The 19240-nt window shown below is 48.8% G+C and overlaps 1 protein-coding gene across 1 annotated transcript in view; it reads right to left on the bottom strand.

Annotated features, from left to right (window-relative positions):
• Positions 1–19240, bottom strand: part of CASZ1 (castor zinc finger 1) — a 274039-nt gene that overhangs the window by 167614 nt on the left and 87185 nt on the right. The window contains exons 2-3 of the mRNA XM_058039162.1: positions 17726–17972; positions 16801–17205 (exon numbers count right to left, since the gene is read on the bottom strand). Of these exons, the coding sequence (XP_057895145.1) occupies positions 16801–17205; positions 17726–17972 (652 nt within the window). The remainder of the gene's footprint in view (positions 1–16800; positions 17206–17725; positions 17973–19240) is intronic.

The raw sequence follows: 19240 nt of genomic DNA, 5'->3' as shown, positions 1-19240 counted from the left end.
AATCTTCCTCCAAGCACTGATACCAGCACAGGGACTCTGACTTCATCAGATGCATGAAGGAAATGTAAAAAGGAGGAGGGGCCTCACTGCCTACACACATACACGCCCCACCTCAGGCAAGAGAGGGGGTGTAAATAATGGAGCAGGTTCAGCAGCCAGCAGCACTCAGGGTCGAGTCAGTAATCCCCTTTTTCCATTTCCGTTTGCTATTTGATGTAATTATAGTTTTTGATTGAAATCCACCCGGAGTGTAACCCCTCTGCTTAATGCACTGTTTAAATCCTTGGGTACACAACCAAGCTGCTCCCCAGACTCGCCTGGAATAGGAAACCATTTCAATGCCAAAAATAAGTCTTTGCTTTCTTTGGTAACGCCCTCAGTCTTGGCTCAGCCTCTGCTACACCCACCAAAGAAGCAGGGCAGGGAGTTTCAGAGGGCTGCCTGATACCACCCATGGCTGGTGACTGAACTTGCAAGAGGGTTAAACTTTTGAAAGCTTTCTTTGATGCCCAGACACTAGAAAAAGTGGCACAGCCGAACTGACAAAGGACCTGGAGCCTGGCCTCAACTTTCCTGGTAGATTTGCTGCTATCCAGACCATAAATAGTAACAAGCCAAAGCCCTATCCAGCCATCGCATGGGGTAAACAGTGGCTTCTCTCCTGAAAGGCCTCCTGAGGATAAAATTAACACACCATATTCATAGTCCAAAGGAGAGCTGGGAGATCTACCTCTCTGCAAAATCAGATCACCAGAGCAGGTTTTTCCTCTCCAGTTCGCTCAGCACCACTTGGCCAAGAATGCAGGGCAGCAGCCAGGCCAGGCAGCCCCACACCAAAGGGGCACTGAGCAATCCCAGGCCAGGCAGCCCCACACCAAACGGGGACTGAGAAATTCCAGGCCGGGCAGCCCCACACCAAACGGGGACTGAGCAATTCCAGCCCACAGGAGCAGCTGCCCACAGCACTGTGACTGGGCTACATGCAAAATCACCAACAGAAACTGCCTTGGAACAAGCAGTGCTTGAGTGCCCACCAGTCTGCTGGACAGCAGAGGGAAAAGGGTTCTCAGAGGGCTTCATACCCAAATCAGCACCTCTGCCACTGTAAAAAGCCTGATGTGGGTTGGAGAGGTACATAATACAATACACAGACTTGCTTCCTACAACCATCTCAGGACAATGAACAAATGTACAATTCCACTCAGGATTAAGAAAAAATATCTCAGTTCTCCCATCCAGGAGAAACTCAGCCTGGCTCCCTTCAAAGCTAGTATTGTGTGAAGACTGAGGTATAGGCAAGGTGAACATGACAATAAAACAGTAACTCAAAGCCTTCCCCTGCAGGGGAATGGAATCTCTGGGATTTGAAAATAGGGACGTGACAACTCTTGTTCCACATCTTCCTTTGCACAAGAAGAATGAAGGCCTCAAAGCTACCCCATGAGATTTTCAGACCTGTTGCAGAAACTCAGTATAAATCTAAGAAAGCTGCCATGTTTGGATGCTTCTACACCCTGAGACACCCCGCTCCAGGAGATATATGGTCAGCTCAGTGCAGGACCTTTGGAACCAAGCAAGGCTCTTTGGACCTGATTTTGTGTGGCTCAGCCTTTATAGCATCCATTTATGTCAAGGCCAAGAGCTGGCAAAAGCGTGATGAGAACAGCACCGTTGTAAACAACTTTACAAAGGTGAAAGGGACCAGATAACCAGCCCATCCCTTTCTATTTCATGGCACAGAGGAGTTGTGGGCGAAGGAGGAGGTCACTGAACCAGTCCCTTGGGTTGTAGCACCGTGACTCAGTGGGGAGGCAGGGCCAGGCAGGGCTGGGCTGTCACAGGGAGGTGAACAGCAAAGCAAGAGAGAGGCACAGGCGGGACGGCAAGTGTGGGTCCCCTGGCCAGAATGCAAAACCTGCCCTGGGCTTTCACTCCTCTAGGAACCCTCTGTCATTGGCAGTACCTGAGGAGCCCCAGCCTCTGCAGCTCCTTCACCAGAGGAACCAGCATGGAACAGGGTACATGACATCCACTGCAGCCTCCGTGCCCTGCTCTGCCTTTCCTGATGCTTACGGCAGCTGAAGCTGCTCCCCAGCACAAACCAGCTTCTCACCAGCTCTTCCCACTGCCCTGCTCCAGCCCTTCCACTCAACGGGCACAGGCAGTCAGATTTTTCCTCTCTCTCCTGATCAGATATCTCTGTCTCCCTGAAATATTCAGATGATTTGGTTTTGTTCTCTTCTCCCCCACACCAAATCCTCCCCCTGCTTGTGGAAGCAGTGGATTTCACCCAGGCACAGAAGGCTAATTTACACCCTTCAGGGTTTAAAATAGCAGTGGTGTAAATGAAAAGTCCAATTTCTTCAAATTTGCATTGTAAAACCATCCTTCAACTTCCTTGAAATAAATTTTACTATTTTATTAGTGCAAACAAAATGGTAATAAAACACTAATACAGCGCCTTGTATCCAGGGGAAGAGCTAAAATTAACATAGACCGAGCAGTGTTTGCTATTACATTCAATTACCTTTTTACTTGAGATTTACATTCTCATCCCCTTAATCTCCATAGTGGTGGCTTTGAAATCATTCCCCACAGTCCCTCCTGTGCTTGCAATGGACGGCAGAGAAGCTGCTCGCCCGCCACGGCCACTCCTGCTGCCAGCACCCAGCACCAGCCCCTTCCCTCGAGACCCCTGGGCAAGTTTCTGTGGAACGTCTCTGCAGGGAGAGCACAGCAAGTGTCCTCACCTGCCTTTTGGAGTTTCACTCGGGCCCTAGTTTCTAAACTCCACACAAACACACCAGCATCAAAAATACAGCCTGTGTGCCGCAGCTACCTTCGATCTGGCTCTGGAAACAGTTCCTTATTTCTCAGCTACAAGCTGTGTTGCAGGCAATTTTTATTATCTCCACTGTACAGATAACTAAGGCAAAGACTGAGGACCAAAGTCAGACTGCAGCTGCTCTCGGTGTAAAACTGAAATAGCCTATTTTGCAGTGGAAGTATTCCAGCTTTCACCTCGGGCTCACTGAATTCAGATTCTGCTCTCGAGTTCACTGGGATTGTGTCCTGCAGCCCAGGCTTAGAGGTAAAGTCAGGAAAAGAGCAGCTCCAGGGTTGTCTGATCAAAGTCAGAGGGAACCTGCACTGCAAAGAAAGGCCCATATTCCTACCAATACTATTCAGGGCAAGTTTTTAATTGACAGCATCTCTTGATGCTTTAACATAGTAGGCATGGCAGTGATTTGGCCATTATCAAAAGAATAGAAAGACTTCCACGGGACACCACAGGAAAGTCCCACATCAGCCCAGCTCCAGAGAGTCCTTCATTCTTGGCTCCTCTTTCTTCCTTTTTTGTATACTGGAAGTTGGACACCTCCACACTTTAAGCCACGTCAAAATATTTAATCTTTCTTTGAAGAGCATGGCCAGCATCTGCAATACAGGTGATATCCACAGCTTTGCTCACTCATTTTGACAGAATGTTTCATGATACCCAAATGAGATAACAGGGGTCTCCTAACAGCTGCCCTCATGGTTCTCTTCATTTTCTCCTCAACAAAACCCTCTGGATTCTGCATTTCAATCAGGATTTGTCTGCCCAGCCCCTAAATTGCTCATCTGTCTCTCCTCCTGAGAAGTATGGTCCTTCATGCTTTCCCTCTAGCCATCCTGATCTTCATGGCTGGAGGAGAAGGATCATGCAAAGCATGAATAAATGATAGATAATGATAGATAAATGATAGAACAACTGACAAATCCTCCCCATCCAAATAACAAATGTGTCCCCAGGAAACCTTTCATCTGTCCACCTTCTAGAAGGCAGCACACAAAAGCCCTTGTGCAAACAAAATTATCACAAGACACCAAGCAATATAAAAGACCCCAAACAATAAAGAGTAGGAAAAAGAAACCTGCCCAAAAGCACAGGGCTAAGGTTGGTTTCAACTGGTCTTCTGTCCCTTTTTTCTGTTCTCTTTCCCCTGCTCCCCTGAACAAAGGAAGTTTGTTGCCAGGTTCAAACATTTCCTGGGCCTTGTCTGAGTTCCACCTTGTTTTCTTTTTCTCTTTTCCCCACCCTGTACAAATAAAGCAAAAACCAACTGGCACCACCTGTGATGAAAGGACAACTACATGCAGAATTTTATCTTTTCTTTCTTTTCTCCCTCCTCCTTTTTCCCTTTTTCTTGGCCAGAAGTTTTGGGCAAAGGACAAAAGGTATTGTTGGGTAAGCATAATTCCAAGGGCTGAGTCACCAGAGCGCTGGCTGCTGCTGGGGTGCAGCAAGCCAAGCCACTGCTTCACTGAATGCAACGAAAAATACCAGCAGCACCACTGCAGGCTCTGCCAGCCCCAAAGCTCGAGGGACAGCAGGAGATTCACATAGCACCAAGAGGTGCAAAGAAATTAAATAAAATCCTGGTACAATATCCTCACCTAAGAAATCTTAGGAGGAAAGACTGTCACACCACAGAGATTGGGCTCTTCCCTCCCTGACAACAGTAAAGGTTGTGAAGGTCACAGTAAAAAGGAACAGCCTTTACTTATGGTAAGGGAAGGCTCAGATGCCTTCTTTAGGACTTCATCCAGGCCTCCTTTTTCTGATTTCACGATCCAAGTCAGACCCACAGCTGGTCAATCTTGTAAGTGGCCTCTTTCCCCAGCACTGTGAGCTCTGGAGGCAGGGAGCTCCTGTGGCCCCAAGCACAACAGAAGGGGCACAGGGCTTCCTTCCTTCCCGACACCCCCACAATGCTGAAAACTATCAGCCCCTTTCTGGCTGCAGAGTAAACGATGCCCCAGGCGGGTACTTGCTCAGAGCATGTTCTAAAGCACGCTGCAGACCCTTGGAACTGCATGGTGCATTTGGGGGATCTGGAGCACTGGCAGTTTGTTTATTTTATGATGCACTTTGGTCTCTCTCAGTTGCACTGTTATCCTACACCTGTTTGCTCCCTTTCTCCAGGCTGATAACAGGCAGCACGTTGTGCAGTGCTGGCCTGGCATGGCTCTTTTTGTGTTTAATGAGACATATGTATTTAGTTCCAGACTATCAATAGTCAGGGACAGGGAAGAGGCAGAAAATTTCCCTCAATAGACATAATCAGTTCGGCGTGATGTGAGCAAGGTCTTGAAATGGACAGGAAGAGAACAAATGCCTTTGTGGAACAACTCTCACGAGGGCAAATCCTGCTTCCCCAGAGCAGCACGTCTCCTTTGGAGCCCACACTCATGCAGGCTGTTACATTGCTGCTCAGTTTCCTTAAGGCAGACACGGGCCTGGCCTCTTGCAACAGCTCTGGCATCTCTTCATGGCAGACCCCACGACACACGGAGGCGGCTGAGAACAGGGATCATGCTCTTCCAGGAACAGGGAATCCAGACTTTCTGGTTTATAAATTTTCCCATCTGGATTTGTTTTGTTGTTCATAGGGTAAGATCACCAGAGATAAGGAGAGCAAAGTAAAGAAATATCAGAGCAATGGCAGCCCTGATGGGTCAGATGAATTTCTTGCATGTCACACTCTCCTGTTTGGGCAGAAATTTGAATGCATTTTCCAGCAGCAGCACAGAAAAACTGGCATCTCCCCTGGGGAATGTTTCAGTTTCTGCAGCTGCCTACAGGTTCTGTGATGCAGAAACTGAGGAGCTTGGACATGTCCACTCTCAAGACTAACTCCATAAGGACATGGCAACTTCTTTATCACTTGCATGGCAAAAATTGAAACCATCTCAGACTTCTTCACATGAAACTCCTTAGAAGAACCTATAGATGAGCAGGTTGTTATTATTACCTGAATGCAAGACTGTGTTGGGGAAGTCCTGCAGAAGCTTCCAAGTGACATAGGAAAGAATGGTTAGGTCATCTTCACGTAATAGAACCAGTAGCTTCACCATCTGTGGCACAGGGCCTGTCAGAGCCTGTTTTCTGGGGAAGAATCCCCCAGGATTGCAGCCAGATGGGCTTGGGAACAGATCTCCCAAGCTCCACCAAGGCGTACCCCTGCTCTCAGGTGAGACCAGGCCCTATGGAGCCCATCAGGACCTCTCTTCCCACCTCTGCAGCCTTGTCCCAAGGCTCTGAACTGGCTCCCAATGCCAGCAGCTGTCCAGGTACAGAAAGGCACCTGCAGACTAGAGCAGATATGGGTCTGGAACCCAAAGATTCCCACGGGCAAGAGCATTCTGCAGAGTGGAACCAAGGGGCCAGGAACTGTGATGCTAGGCATGTCTGTCCTCTAAACCCGGCTGCTGAATTTACACACAGCAAGGACAGCTTGGTAAAGCCAGCCCAGTGCTGTCAGCTGGGAGCCTCTGCACACTAAGCTCCTGGTTAAATGTTTTCATCAAAACCAGAGCGAGAAAGTGCAGAGCAAACACCACCAATTAGTGGCTGGGATGAATGTTCCTGCCAGCATATCTGGTAAGAGGGGCATGAGTCACCTTAACCCTTCGGGAGCCAGAGGCAGAGCCAGCACAGCTCCACAGGGGAGACAAGGAAGACAGGAGAGGAAACCTCTCCTGGATCTTTTATTTGCAACCACTCCTTTTCATTTATTTGTAGGGAGCTAAATTCAGGAGGGAGCACTTGCTGTGTTTGGAGCCACACTATCCCCATAAACTCTGCCCTCACCATTGTGCTGCATTGAAGATGGACATGGGCTGGCTCAGAGCCAGGCAGCACCCCAGGGCACAGGCTGCCAGAGGAGGGCTGGGGTGGGTCACCCCTCAAGCCATCTCTACACTCCAAGATCATTCCAGGCAACAGAAAATATCACTTCACTCTTGCTGCAGACCAAGGTGTCAGTGAGAGTAACATGACAATACTTGATGTCTCATTCCAAGAGAAAATGCTTCCCCCATTAGAAGCATGAGGAAATGTAGTCAGCGGTAAGAGGACACGTGGGCTCAGGTGCATATGTCCCTCTTTCTCTACACTGCTATAAACTGTCCAATTTCTGAACATGTACGAGGTAGCCAAAGTTAACTGTGTGACTGGGCTGAATTCTCTTTCAATATAAAAAACATGCTGCTGTTTGTGGCAGGATTCAGTGCCTCAAATATAAGCCAAAAGTTCAGCTATCTAGGAGTACCCAATGTTGCAATACTACAGGTGTTCAGAGAGATCAGCCACTTCTGCAGCAAAAAACCCTGAAGTCAGAGCTCTCCTTTCACTCTCAGTCCCTCAAGCAAACACCCACTGACTGAGCAGACACTGCAGGAAGGGCCCAGGACTGTGTAGGGACCCAATCCTGCCCACCCACTGCAGCATCCAACAGAGATGGCACTGCTGTTCCAGGCAAACACTCTGCAAGGGAATCTGTCTTGGACCAAGCTCCCCATCTCAAGGTGAGGAACAGAAAAGGCACAGGGGCACTGGACCTGCAGCTATGGAGATCAGGAAGCATTCACCCAAGGTGAGGAAGCAAAATGCCAGGGAAGGATAAATTAACACCATGGTTTATATTGGGGAGGTTCCTTTCAATCTGGAGCTGCAACCCATGACCTGGCCCTCCACAGTTCCATGTGTCTAAAGCAGGGGCCCCCCAAATGTGAATTTTGAGCATAGCAGGACTACTGGAGCAGAGAGTTTCAGATCCTGCTGAGCCAGCTTGTGGCTGTATTCAAAATTGAGTAAATTTACAGCTGTAAGCTGGGAGTTTATACAACCCGTAACTTGTTAGGGATGGCTGACCAAGCCAGAACGATTGCTCCCCAGCCAACAGGGCTCCTATTGGTTAGCCCTCTGAGTGCCTGGTAGCTTCTATTATTTTTCTTTCTCTTTTTCTTTTGCTTAGGTGGCGGTGGGGGGAAGCGGGGATAGGAAAGGAAATATCTATTTTTGTTCCTTTAGTCACCAAACACAAATTAAAATTAAATCTCAGGTTCAACCCACTACAGATTCCTCAGTGTATCAGCTGGGGAGTGTGGAATGCCCAGTGGCCATCTCCTTGGATGAGGCTGCTGTATTTTTCTCAGTCTGTGCAGAGTCTTGCACCATGAACAGCTCCACAGGACTCAGTGTATCATCACCAGAGGTCACACAGCTGCTCTTATGCTGCCCCTTTTGCATGGACACCTCCCTCTCCACAGATGCTGCTCTGTTCCCACCTGGGCTGCAAGACAACCTGGTCTGAGTTGTCGGAGTTTAGTGCAGCAAATTTGGTGCCCTGAGAAAATGTTCCTTCCATCTCCTTTACCAGGATAAACAGCTGGAGCAGTACCAGACCTGAAGTGATCTGAACCTGGATTCACACACAGCAACACAAGGAGCTGCCAAATAATGGGAAAGCAGCAGGCAGAGAGCGTGAGCGGGACTCCAGGAGCCCTCTGATGGGAACAAAACCAGCATCACCCACTGTGCCTGCAAGTGTGAAGGATATCCAGTCCCAGGGAAGCACAGGGCTTGCCTGTATGGAACTGCCTTAACCTGAGATCCTCTATTTTCATTACAGCACGGTCCTGGTCCCAGTTCTTGTCTGAAAGGCATTTTTAGCAGAAGTCCAAACATGATCCGACTGCAGCAAGGCGGGATGAAGGGACAGGGGGCTCTCCTGGGACTCACTATTCTTTGTGACCACAGATGAGACAAGGACAGTCACGCCAGCTCCCACAGCACACACATTCAGCAGCATGAGGTGCCCAAGCATGGTGAGAGGGACGGATACCTACCTCAGTGGTTACACGGCTGCAGGCACACCCTTCACTGTCCTGGCAGGATGCAGTTTTTCTAGGACATGGCTAAGGAGCATAAGTAGGTCTCTCCTTCACCCTCTGCTCCATCCTGAATACGTAACAGCCCAGAACATGAGTTAAACAGCCAGCTAAGGCTTTAGGGACTCAGGCAGGATAAAATACTCTTTAGGACCCAGCCACCAAGTAAGAAAATTAGGTAAATGGAGACCTTTGGTGAAGTCTTAAACAGAAGACTGGAAAAGGGGAAATTTCCTCTCTCCCTGCTCTGTGAGCAGAGATCACACTACCTACTGCTGCTCCCACAGTTTAAAATACTTAAGTCCTCCAAGGTGCAGCTTAATTTTCTTTTTTAAAAAAGAAAAGTGTCAGTCTAATTAGATAAATCCTCCAAGCACGTGGCCCAGAGTTCGTCATGGAAATTAACCTCCTTGAAAGATCACAGTGACTGAAATAAGAAACTGTGTGTTTTGGCATAGTGCAGTGAAATGGGAGATGCAGGCTGCATTTCATACACCTTCCCTTTCATAAACCTGCCGCATTTCTTATCTGCCCTACTGGCCCTGAGCTCGGCAGCAAGACTTTATCTCCGAATGCCTGTTTGCAAATCGCTGCTGAGAGGTTACAATAACCCCTGGGAGAGATTCTGCTGGCTCACTAGTGCGAAAGGACACTGCTCCCCGGGAATAAAGTTGGACCAGCCCGAGGCAGTGTTGCAGGGAGGGGCTCATCACCAGCAGCCCTCTGGAGAGGATGTTCTGCAGACACAGCTCCCGTGGGGAGGCAGCCAGGCCGGGAGCTGTGTGCCAGCCTCCCAACTGCTCTGCCAGCCTCATCATGCACCACGCACCAGGCGTGATTCTGTGCAGCCCTCTCTCCTCCTGCCGTGGGGACGGGCTGAGCGGGGCAGGAGGGAGAAACCTCGATCACAGGCTCTGATCACACAGCTCAGTTTGCATTTATGCCTGCTACATTCGTGTCTTCTTATTTAGAAAGCTCTGCCCATCCACACTGCGAAAGGTGTAGGGCTGGCAGTTCATGCTGCTTAGGAATAAAATTTCCCATTTCTTTTGCTATCGGAAGCAGAAGCAAAACCAGAAAAGAAAAGAACTGGCTCATAAGTGAAAGTCAGCTGCCACCACCACCTTCATATACAAGCAGGGATCAGAACCAAGCTATCTTGTACTTTTAGGGTGCATTTTCCAGTCAACTGTTCTCCAAGCCCAGCAGTCAAACTTACGCTTGGGTCACACTCTTAGCACTTGTTCCTCAGGCCCCTCCCAAGCGTCACTACATAACACATTTTAATAGACAGCTGAAACAAGACCCCTCTTCACAGTTCCAAACAGACCATCAAGGGACTCTCTCTCCTAAGTCTTCCAGTTCTTTCAAAAGATAGCATTCAAAACAAAAAACTCTGTGAAAAACCTGTGGAGTTCATCTACCTCATTCCTTCCTGAGTCTGATGGATGATGGTGTGTGTGACAATGTGCTGCCCTCCCAGCACTGAGACCAACCTTGCCAGTTGACTTCACACACAAAAGGATCAGGAGCAGCCTCAGAGACCAACTCTGAGGTGACTTGTTGTATTGTCATTGAAATGACAAGCCCTATGGCTCAGAATCTGGGAGTTGCTTCCAATGTTGTTTCAAAACAGCATCACTGGTGGCGGAACAAAAATAGGATACCTTCTGGAGGGAAAACTACCCCAAAATGCCACAGCGGGCAGGGAGCCAAAGGCCCCTAAGGACTGACAGTTGTGCTGTGCCTTTTCCTACAGCGGTTAACACGCACGAGGCCTCGGCAGCTGGATGGCTCTGGAGCTGACCTGGCAGCACACACTCTTGTACCTCCAGGTCCTGTTCTAGACCTGCTCGATCACGCGTGGAAGGGATTGGCTGGCACCTCATCAACAGAGGGAGTGAGGGGCTGCAGGCAGATACCTTTGTACAAGAAATGGAGCCTCCTTGCTACAATTCATTAGCTGTCTCAGGAAAGCGTTCAAAAGACAGATGATGCACAAAAACTGCATTCAAGTTTCCTCCTGCTCCTTCCAGATCAGGGCTGAGGCATGCTGGAAGGACATTACTGGAGAAACCAGGATGAATTCAGTTCTAATACAGTTCCTCAGCAGTTCTCTGTCAAGTACAGGCAAGCTCCACAGTTCCATTACTAATAACTTAATACCTAATAATATTACAATAACTGAATACCTAATAATTTACCAATGTAATACTTTAACTTGATGCCAAGCACCTGGACCCAGAAAAATCAGCACTTAGCAAGACTTCCACCTTGCTGCATTTGGCTTCTGCCAACTGATCAAAACTCAGCATCCACCTAATCAAAACTCCTTCCCACCTGCTCCAAGGTATTTTGAATAATTTTTTTAGAAGGTAAAGCGCCTTCTTCAGCTAGAAGCTAAGGGCTGAACCAGAGAGACAACACAGATTACAGGAGGGATAAAAAATATTCAAGTGCTATTCCACTCCCCTTCTTTAGGCTTTGGATGCATTAGGCAAATTCCCAATTACAGCAATCCCTTCTGCCTGCAACTGGAGTTGAGATAAGAGACCAGAAAGAAGGGCCAGTGGGCATCACTGAAAGCTCAGCATCTTCCATTACACATCAGCAGCGTGAAAAGGGCGATGCCAACCCTGAAATGTTTTTTTCCAAAAGGAACACGCACACACCCTTTAGAATGGGTATGGTGAAATATGCCTGGAGAGGGAAGGACTCAGCAATACCAGCAGGTTCCTGACTCCTTATCATCAAAGCAAGAAGCCCAGCCCCTGACTTAATTTCATCAATGTCCTCTTTCTTCCTTCTCCAAGGGCTCAGATCCCCGAACGCGCCTGCAAACACACTGCCAAGGAGGTCGTGCGATATCTGAATCCACAACGGACTCAAAGACATCTCCACGTTTTGCTGTCAGCCTGAAGTCTGAATAAGGGAGCCCACCAGAAAGAGTGAATGAACGCTGGCAGCTGCCAGCAGCGCGGAGCCGAGCCTGTGCTTTAAGCCACCTAGTGTCCGAGCCGCGCAGGGAGATGCTTCAGGAAATTCAGGCGAAGAGAAGGAGTTGAGACATCCAAGCAGACCGACGCGGAAAGGAGCAAAGGACAGGGTGCATGGACTGAGAAGCGACCCCGAGGCGAGGAAGCAGGCGGCGAAGCGGGCACGGCAGAGCGGGCACGGCAGAGCGGGCACGGCAGAGCGGGCACGGCAGAGCGGGCACCCGGCCCGGCCTGGGCCCCCTCACGGCTCCGGCCCGGCCCGAGCGGCGTGGGCAGCCGGCTCCTCTCCAACTCATCTCCCACACACAACGGCACCTCCACAGGCCAACAAGCCAGCCCCAAGGTCCAGCTGGGCTGCTCGGGTGCAAACCCGAGAGAGCTCTGGGACGCAAACTTGGAGACAACTTGCCCCAGCACAGGCCTGTGGAAGGAATCCAAAGTGTCCCAGAGGCGCAAGCCCTGCCAAGCTGTGCCCCCTCTCCTAAAAACCACCTTCATCCACGTCTCCTCTCCTGCTCCCACAGTAGCCCCCTCCTCCTCACTCTCTTTCTCTGTGTCCTCGAGACTCCTCTCACCTTGAGGAGTGTTAGGATTACCCAGCATTTACACTCAATGCTCCTCTTTATTCCTTAAGACTTATTAAGAATGATAATGAGCTCCAAAGCAGTGACACGTCTCTCTCTCCCCCTCTGTCGCGCTCTCTCTCTCTCTCTCTCTCTCTCTACGTGCCTTTTCCGTCAAAGGCACACAGGACAAATCCGACCAAAAAAAAAAAAAAAGAAAAAAAAAAAAAAAGAAAAACCAAAAAAAACCCCCTGACAATATGGATCAAGGACACATGAGGATTTATATTCTACAAATCCAGCCTTTTTTGTTTTTTATTATTTCTCCTCAAATTCCATTCCTTTCCTCTTCCTACTCATGTTCCCCCCTCCTCTACCTCAAACCTCTCAGACTTTGAATGAAAAAGAAGAAGAAGAAAAGAAAGCTGCTTGCCTGAAAGACCTCGTTAATGTGGAGCTCTTAAACGGTTGATTAATTTTAGCAAAATTTATGATGCACCCTTGCTTTTCTTTGAAGCTGCAGTCTTGTATACCAAAAGCAAGTTAACTTTGAGATGTCTGTGCAAGCCAACTGCCCCCTAATTCTTAGATACCCTATTTAGGTACAACAAATGTACGGGAGAGAAATGCTACACCAGAGCATGGAAACAGTCACCCTGTCGGATGTTCAAAGCGGTTCGATTCAAATCCCTATAGCACAGCCTGGTAATCACAACCTGAAAACTTCCAACTTCTAGCTATTTAACTTCCCATAAAGACTAAAAAAAAAATCACCAGTGAGTGTTTCAAAAACAAAAGGAAAGAGGGAAACATAAACACAAATTCCAAGAGAAGTCTCTCCAAGTTCCATCTGCACACACCACAGAAACGCCAGACTCGGCTGCACTGCAAACATCAGGTTCTCCCGAAGCCACCTTTAAACCAGCTACATTTCACCAGAGGGAAAAACTGAGCCTAAGGAAACACCATAATACTGATCTATACGTATCCTGGACTGTACCTCAGTATTTCAGTCATCTCCTCAGCTTCCTCCTACCCACTATTTGCTTTTATTCTTTGTCTCCCTCTTCTAGACTCTGTTTTTCTGATACAGACATCAGAAGGTTAAGGGCTCAATTATCAAGTCTGTTGAATCCTCAGCTTCACGTTACTTAGGAGGTTCTCTGTTGCTCTTTGGAACTACACTGCAAAATCTCCTTCCTTCTTGGCTTTTCTTTTTCCTACTTGCAACGTCTATTTCCGACATACCCCTGCGTGTGAACCCACAAATCTATTTGGGGTAAATGGAGAGAAACCCTGAATTGGTTTGGGAGGCAGAAACATTAATAAAAATAACCTTAAGAGTACCTAGCCAGACTAAACCTGAAGCACTCGCAATCTTGAAACCTAAAGTAACATCCACATGGAATTTACAAAATATGATTCGAGTGGTTCTAATTAGCCCCAGTCTGTGGAAATTTGGAAGGAAGCGGCTCTTTGATTAATGTTACAAACCAGAAAGGAAACATATTTTAGAAGTTAAAGTAGCAGCATTGTGGAATACAGAATCATTACCAGCATGCATTTATGATACCTGCTTCAATCAGATGGCTTGGGGTTTTGTTTTTAGGGTTTTTTTCCTTTTTACTTTAAGAAAAAAAGGAAGACAGGATGCAAGTAAAAGCCTTTGTTTATGGAAGTGTGTGTCGCTTTTATCTCCCAAGGAATTTATATAGCTGGACTGTGTATAAATCCTTCTGAAAATGAAATTAGCAAAAACAAAACGGGGGTGAAGGTGCTGGGGGGAGTGTGGGAGGGGGCAACCATCACCTCAGTAAATCACAGTGCATAACCAGCCTCTGGCTTGGACAGATAGCAAATTCAGCTTTAATAGGAAGAAACATAGTTGGAAAGGGAAAGAACAAGATTCATACCTGCAGCAAACTCCTTGCAAAAATGGGGGGCTATTTTTAATAAGCGTTTGAAAGTTACTGTGCAAGTTTGCTTGGGCTTGAAAAAAAAAAGGAAATAAGGTTTTTTTTCCAGTTCGCTTGATTGTTTTGGGTGGAGCTCAAGCATGTGTGTATATATGCTGTATATAAAAATGAATTACTAATTCTTTCCTGGAAACTGTTTGAATTACAATCTGCAAGATACAAAAACACACCTTTATTTTAACACTGATTTTAATAGAGATAGAATTGGAGGGAGGGGGGGAAAGCGAGGGAGACGTTTTTAATCCCAGTACACAGCAAAACCCTTAAGCAAGAATAACATCCCGCCACATGTACCCAGAGACACTTTGCTCAGCTGCACAACACCAACTTAACTCCAGATTTCAGTGGCTGTTCCCTGTACAAAGGCTTCGCTCTGAAACTGCAAGAATGACAATGTCATGTGTGTGGAAAGCTGACACTTAGATCTTTTAAAAAGAAATGAGGAAAAATAAGCTGTTGACTTCTTGGTTAAAGTATTTTCTTGTTCTAACTCATGTTCTTATGTCACTGGGCTAAAAAAAAAAGAGAGAGAAGGAGAGAGAGAGATATGACTTTCCTTGAATGATCTGTTTAACCTAAGCCAGAGGAAAAAAAAAGAAGTCATTAATTACTTATGTGAGCTATTGCTTCTGAAAGACAATAAACCTGCCTGGTCGCCATGGATATGACATATTTGCTCTGAAAACAACACAATAATTAGCAAAGGGGAAAGATACAAGGAGAATATGCAAACTCCTGAGTTTAAAGCCATAGTGTTTCCTTTTTTCCCCCTCCTCTTTTTACTTGTCAGAGTCAATTCTGTTTGCAATTCAAATCAAACAAATAAACAGAATACTTACAAAAAATTTTAAATGATCTCCCACACATCAAATCACCCACACAAACACACACACACACAGAAAAAAAAAAAGGAAACAATTTACAAGGAAAAATATTTAAGTCTAGTATGGACAGATCATAAACCACTTGATGTTTTCCATATATGTGTATGTATGTGTATATATATATATGAGAAATATAAATGTATATACACACACAAATATATATGAGTTATAAGGGTTACATACGCTATTTCCTCTAGGATTATTCTTTTATTTTTAGGATCAGTATAGAAGGACACCAAGAAGAAAAATATCTCTCATTTAGGGAGTGGAAACATTTTGAAGATACACTAAAAGAAAGTACAACAAGGGGTTCTTGTACTGTGTTAAACATGCATTGTGTTGGCAGTATATTTTTTGCAAATATTTTAACTTTTCTCTAAAAGACGAGCAAAACCCCACAACTGGTGTGCACTGTGCATCAACCTGATCAACACACCGGCTTACCAGGACTTCTCAAATTTTAAGCATAAAAAAAAATTTCTCACCTCAATTACTTCAGTTCTAAAGTGATATCACACTGAATCACATGTAATAATGCAATGGACAAGTTAAGAAATAATGAAAACTGAGTTATATGCAGAGAGACTTCTTGGAAATAATTTATAAACGTTGCAGGGAAAATGTTTTTTAGATTGCTCTCTCATTAAGATGAGACAAAGACTATTAAAACCTTCTCTAATGCAGTAGCTTTCTGGATTCTGACCTTCCACATTTAGAAACCAAGTAATAAAAACACCCTAACAAGCACTTTATCTTTGGAGATATTTGACTTTGAACTTATTTTAACTTTAAAAAGACTTGGAAGGTATAAAAATAACAATATAGTTGCCACAAGTTTCTGTTGTTGTTGTGTTGACAAAGCTAAAAAAAAAAAATCTTTAGAACAAAATAAGCAGATTAAGGAAACATCCCCCTAATTTAACTGTCTCTTTTACTGTTTTTTTTTTTTTTTTAAACAATAGTTTGTAGCTGGACGCTTTGATCTTGAAAGGGTTCTGCTATCTTGTGTGATGAGGGGGGAAAAATGATCTGTTTTAAATGATGATGCAAAAAAAAGGATCAAAGCCCTGACTTTCTGTTAGCCATAATAAGTTCTGTCTTACTCAAAGCTCCAACTTCAGGCTTTAATATATAAAATATACAGGAGCCCAGTAAAAGCGCTGAAAAGGTACAAAGTCTGAAAACAAAAGGGGACGCTGCTCCTTTAAACGTTTTAGTGCATATGGAGTTTGATTTCTGAAAGAGATCAGTTTAACATCTCCATAGAAACCAGCAACAGATTATCATCAACAGAATAAATAACTAGTCTAATAAATTAAACAGGAGGCATAAGATCTGGAAACTTGATTACTGAAGTTCAACAATATTCTCCCATAAACTCTTCCAAGCCACCTTTAGGGTAGCTAACAAGGTGGCAGCGACACACAGATAAAAGGTAGATGGGAAGCAGGCAAGACTTCTGAAATGAGAAGTCCGAAACCTTCGCAAGAAATTATACCAGCCTGACAGTCAGCAAATCAATAGAGGAAATAAATTCATCAATGAAGTTTGGGGAGAGACAGCTACTGTTCCAGGGAGCGAGCTGCCAGGACCCGCTGTGCAGTGCAGCGCGGACAGGAGGGGGCACACACAAGGTGGACGCGCAGCTCCTGAGAAGTTTCACCTTTCCGACCCGAAAGAGCAGCAGGGCTCGAGGCGATCGATCCAGCCCGCCGTGATTCGGAGCGGCCCCGGCCGCAGCCCACCCCTCAAAGTTTGCCGCACAAGTTGCCGCCGCACGGCCGGGCGCTCACGGCGCCGGCCCCGAGGCGAGCGGCAGCGCCGGTCCCGCGCCCGCCCGAGCTTCTTGACAGCTCGCTCGCCGCTGCGGGCCGCGGCCAGCCCGCCCCTGCCCCGCGCCCCGGCTGCCCCTCGCCGCTCCTCCGCTCCCCGGGACCGGCGCTCCGCGGCCGGCGCCGCTCGGGCCCCAGCACGGCACCGCTCCCCGCCTTCCCCGCCCGCGCCCCGCGCCCCCCCAGCGCCCGGCTCATGAGTGACGGCTCGGACACCTGTTCCCCGTGCCCAGAGCCTGCGGCGCGGGCAGCCGCTCCCCCGGGAGTCCCGGCCCGTGCCCCCCACCCGCCGCCACCCTTTCGGCCGTCCCCCCCGCCCGCCACTACCCCGCCGCGCACGGGGGAAAGAAAGGGGGAAAGGGGAAGGAGGCGGAAGGGGGAAACTTCCTGGCTCCGGATGGCAAATCAGCTGCACATTCTGCAAATACCACCGGGTAAAAATAACCTGCTGCTTCGCCCGGGGGGCCGGGCACCGGCTGCCCCGACCCGCGCTCCCGGCCGCCGCGGCCCCTGCCCACCGCGACCCTGCTGGGGGGGCCGCGGCCGTGCCGCTGCGGGCACCGGGAGAAGCGCTGCCGACCCCGGCCCGGCCACTTTGCAGAAAGTTCCCCGGCACCGCTCGCCCCGCCGCACCCGGCCCTGTCCGCGGAGCGCTCCTGCTGCCGCTCGCCCAACTTTGCTGCCGCCTCTCCCCTCCCACCTCTCAGCGCCTCGCCGGGACCCCCGGCTGGTGCGGCGCGGCGGGGCTGCGGTTACCTGCCCTCGGCGCGGAGCGGGAGCACGTGTTCCCCCGTCCCCTGCCCGGGCTCCTGCCAAAGTCTTGGAAATTGACGGGCGCCGCCGCGGCCGCGGCTCCGCCGCCGAGCGGGCACGGCGCTACCCCGCCGCCGCCGCCGCCGGCCCCCCACGGCACCTCCCTCCTCCGGCGGGGCCGGGCGGCCGCCGCTGCCCCCGCTGTCGGCCGGTGCCCGCGGAGGCTGCCCGCTGCCCTCGGAGGTGGGCGCTGCCCCACGGGAAGCGGCTCGGAGCGCGGAGCGCTGCCCACCTGCCGGGCAGCGCCGCCCGCCCGCGCAGCGCCCCGGCCCCGGGGCTGCCGGCGGCGGGGCCGGGGCCGGGCGGGAGCGGACGGGCTTACCTGCACTTGGGGCTGCTTTGGTTGACTTTCCAAGTCAAGGGAAATGTGTGTGTGTTTGGGATGGAGGCAGCAGCGCGCATGCGCCATCAAACTTGCCCTGATCCCGGATTTTTCCTCCTCGCGCTCCCCTTTGCTTTGATTATTGAATTTTCCTATTTCTAACAGGAGGGCGGGCGTCGCGCAAAACCCGGCCTGGAGCCCGCCGCCGCCCGCCCCGGCCCGCCCGGGGTGGGGAAGGGGGGAGCGGCGGGAGGGAGCGGGCACGGAGCGGACTCGGTCTCCAGGCAGGCAGGGCAGGCAGTCAAGGGAGAGGCACCTGCAAAACACGGACTGGATCACCCTCCCCTGGCAAGGGAAAAGGCGAGAAAGTGTCCCCATTTCCCTGCCCGCGCGCGCAGCTGCCTGTCCCCTACCCTGCTCCTGCACCAGCGGTTCCTCTTACCCATCCGTCCTCCTTCCCAGAGAACCGCTGTCAATTTTATAAAATTTTCTATTTTGCAGCCTGCTGACCCCGTTCACCTTAGTTCCCTGACACTAAACTCCATGGAGATGACAAATAACTAGGTTGTGTGTACCGCTTCATTCTCTTGCTGGCTTTCATAGGCGTGATATTCAGTTGCTATTTTACAAACTTCTAAACTTCAGTATTTTTCTTTTGCTAATGTTCTTTGTCTGGATTTCACTCAAGTTTAGAACTATCTGTTGTCTCAGATCTACAACTGTAGTATTTCGCAGTTTGGCCGTGCTGGCTTTGCTGGCAGTTGCACACAGGACTAACTTTTGCAGGTCTGGATCATAGCAAAAATGCCAAGGAATGAATGTGCAAACTATGAGCAGCGCTGTAGACTAGGCTGGTTTTGGGAGATGTCTTTGCAGGATCAGAGACGAGAGTTCTCACACACCTGAATTTCCAACAGGCAGGCATCACATTTCTGTGCTAAACTACTTTCCCCAGCTCCACCTTTCATTTCACTGAGACAGTGAGTATACATTACAGTTGCATGTGCACATTTTCTGGTGGTGATTCCGTACAAGCATCCACAGAGATCTTCTCTGTCATCCCCTGGTTGCCTCTACAGGAGCCAAGAGAGCCTGGGCTCTCTGGCACCGTGCACGGGGCACGGGGCTTTGGAGGC

Source organism: Melospiza georgiana, chromosome 22 (genome assembly GCF_028018845.1).
Source record: "Melospiza georgiana isolate bMelGeo1 chromosome 22, bMelGeo1.pri, whole genome shotgun sequence".
NCBI classification, from domain to species: domain Eukaryota; kingdom Metazoa; phylum Chordata; class Aves; order Passeriformes; family Passerellidae; genus Melospiza; species Melospiza georgiana.
Note: the sequence above shows the minus strand (reverse complement) of the source record. Positions and strands in the feature narration are given on the sequence as shown.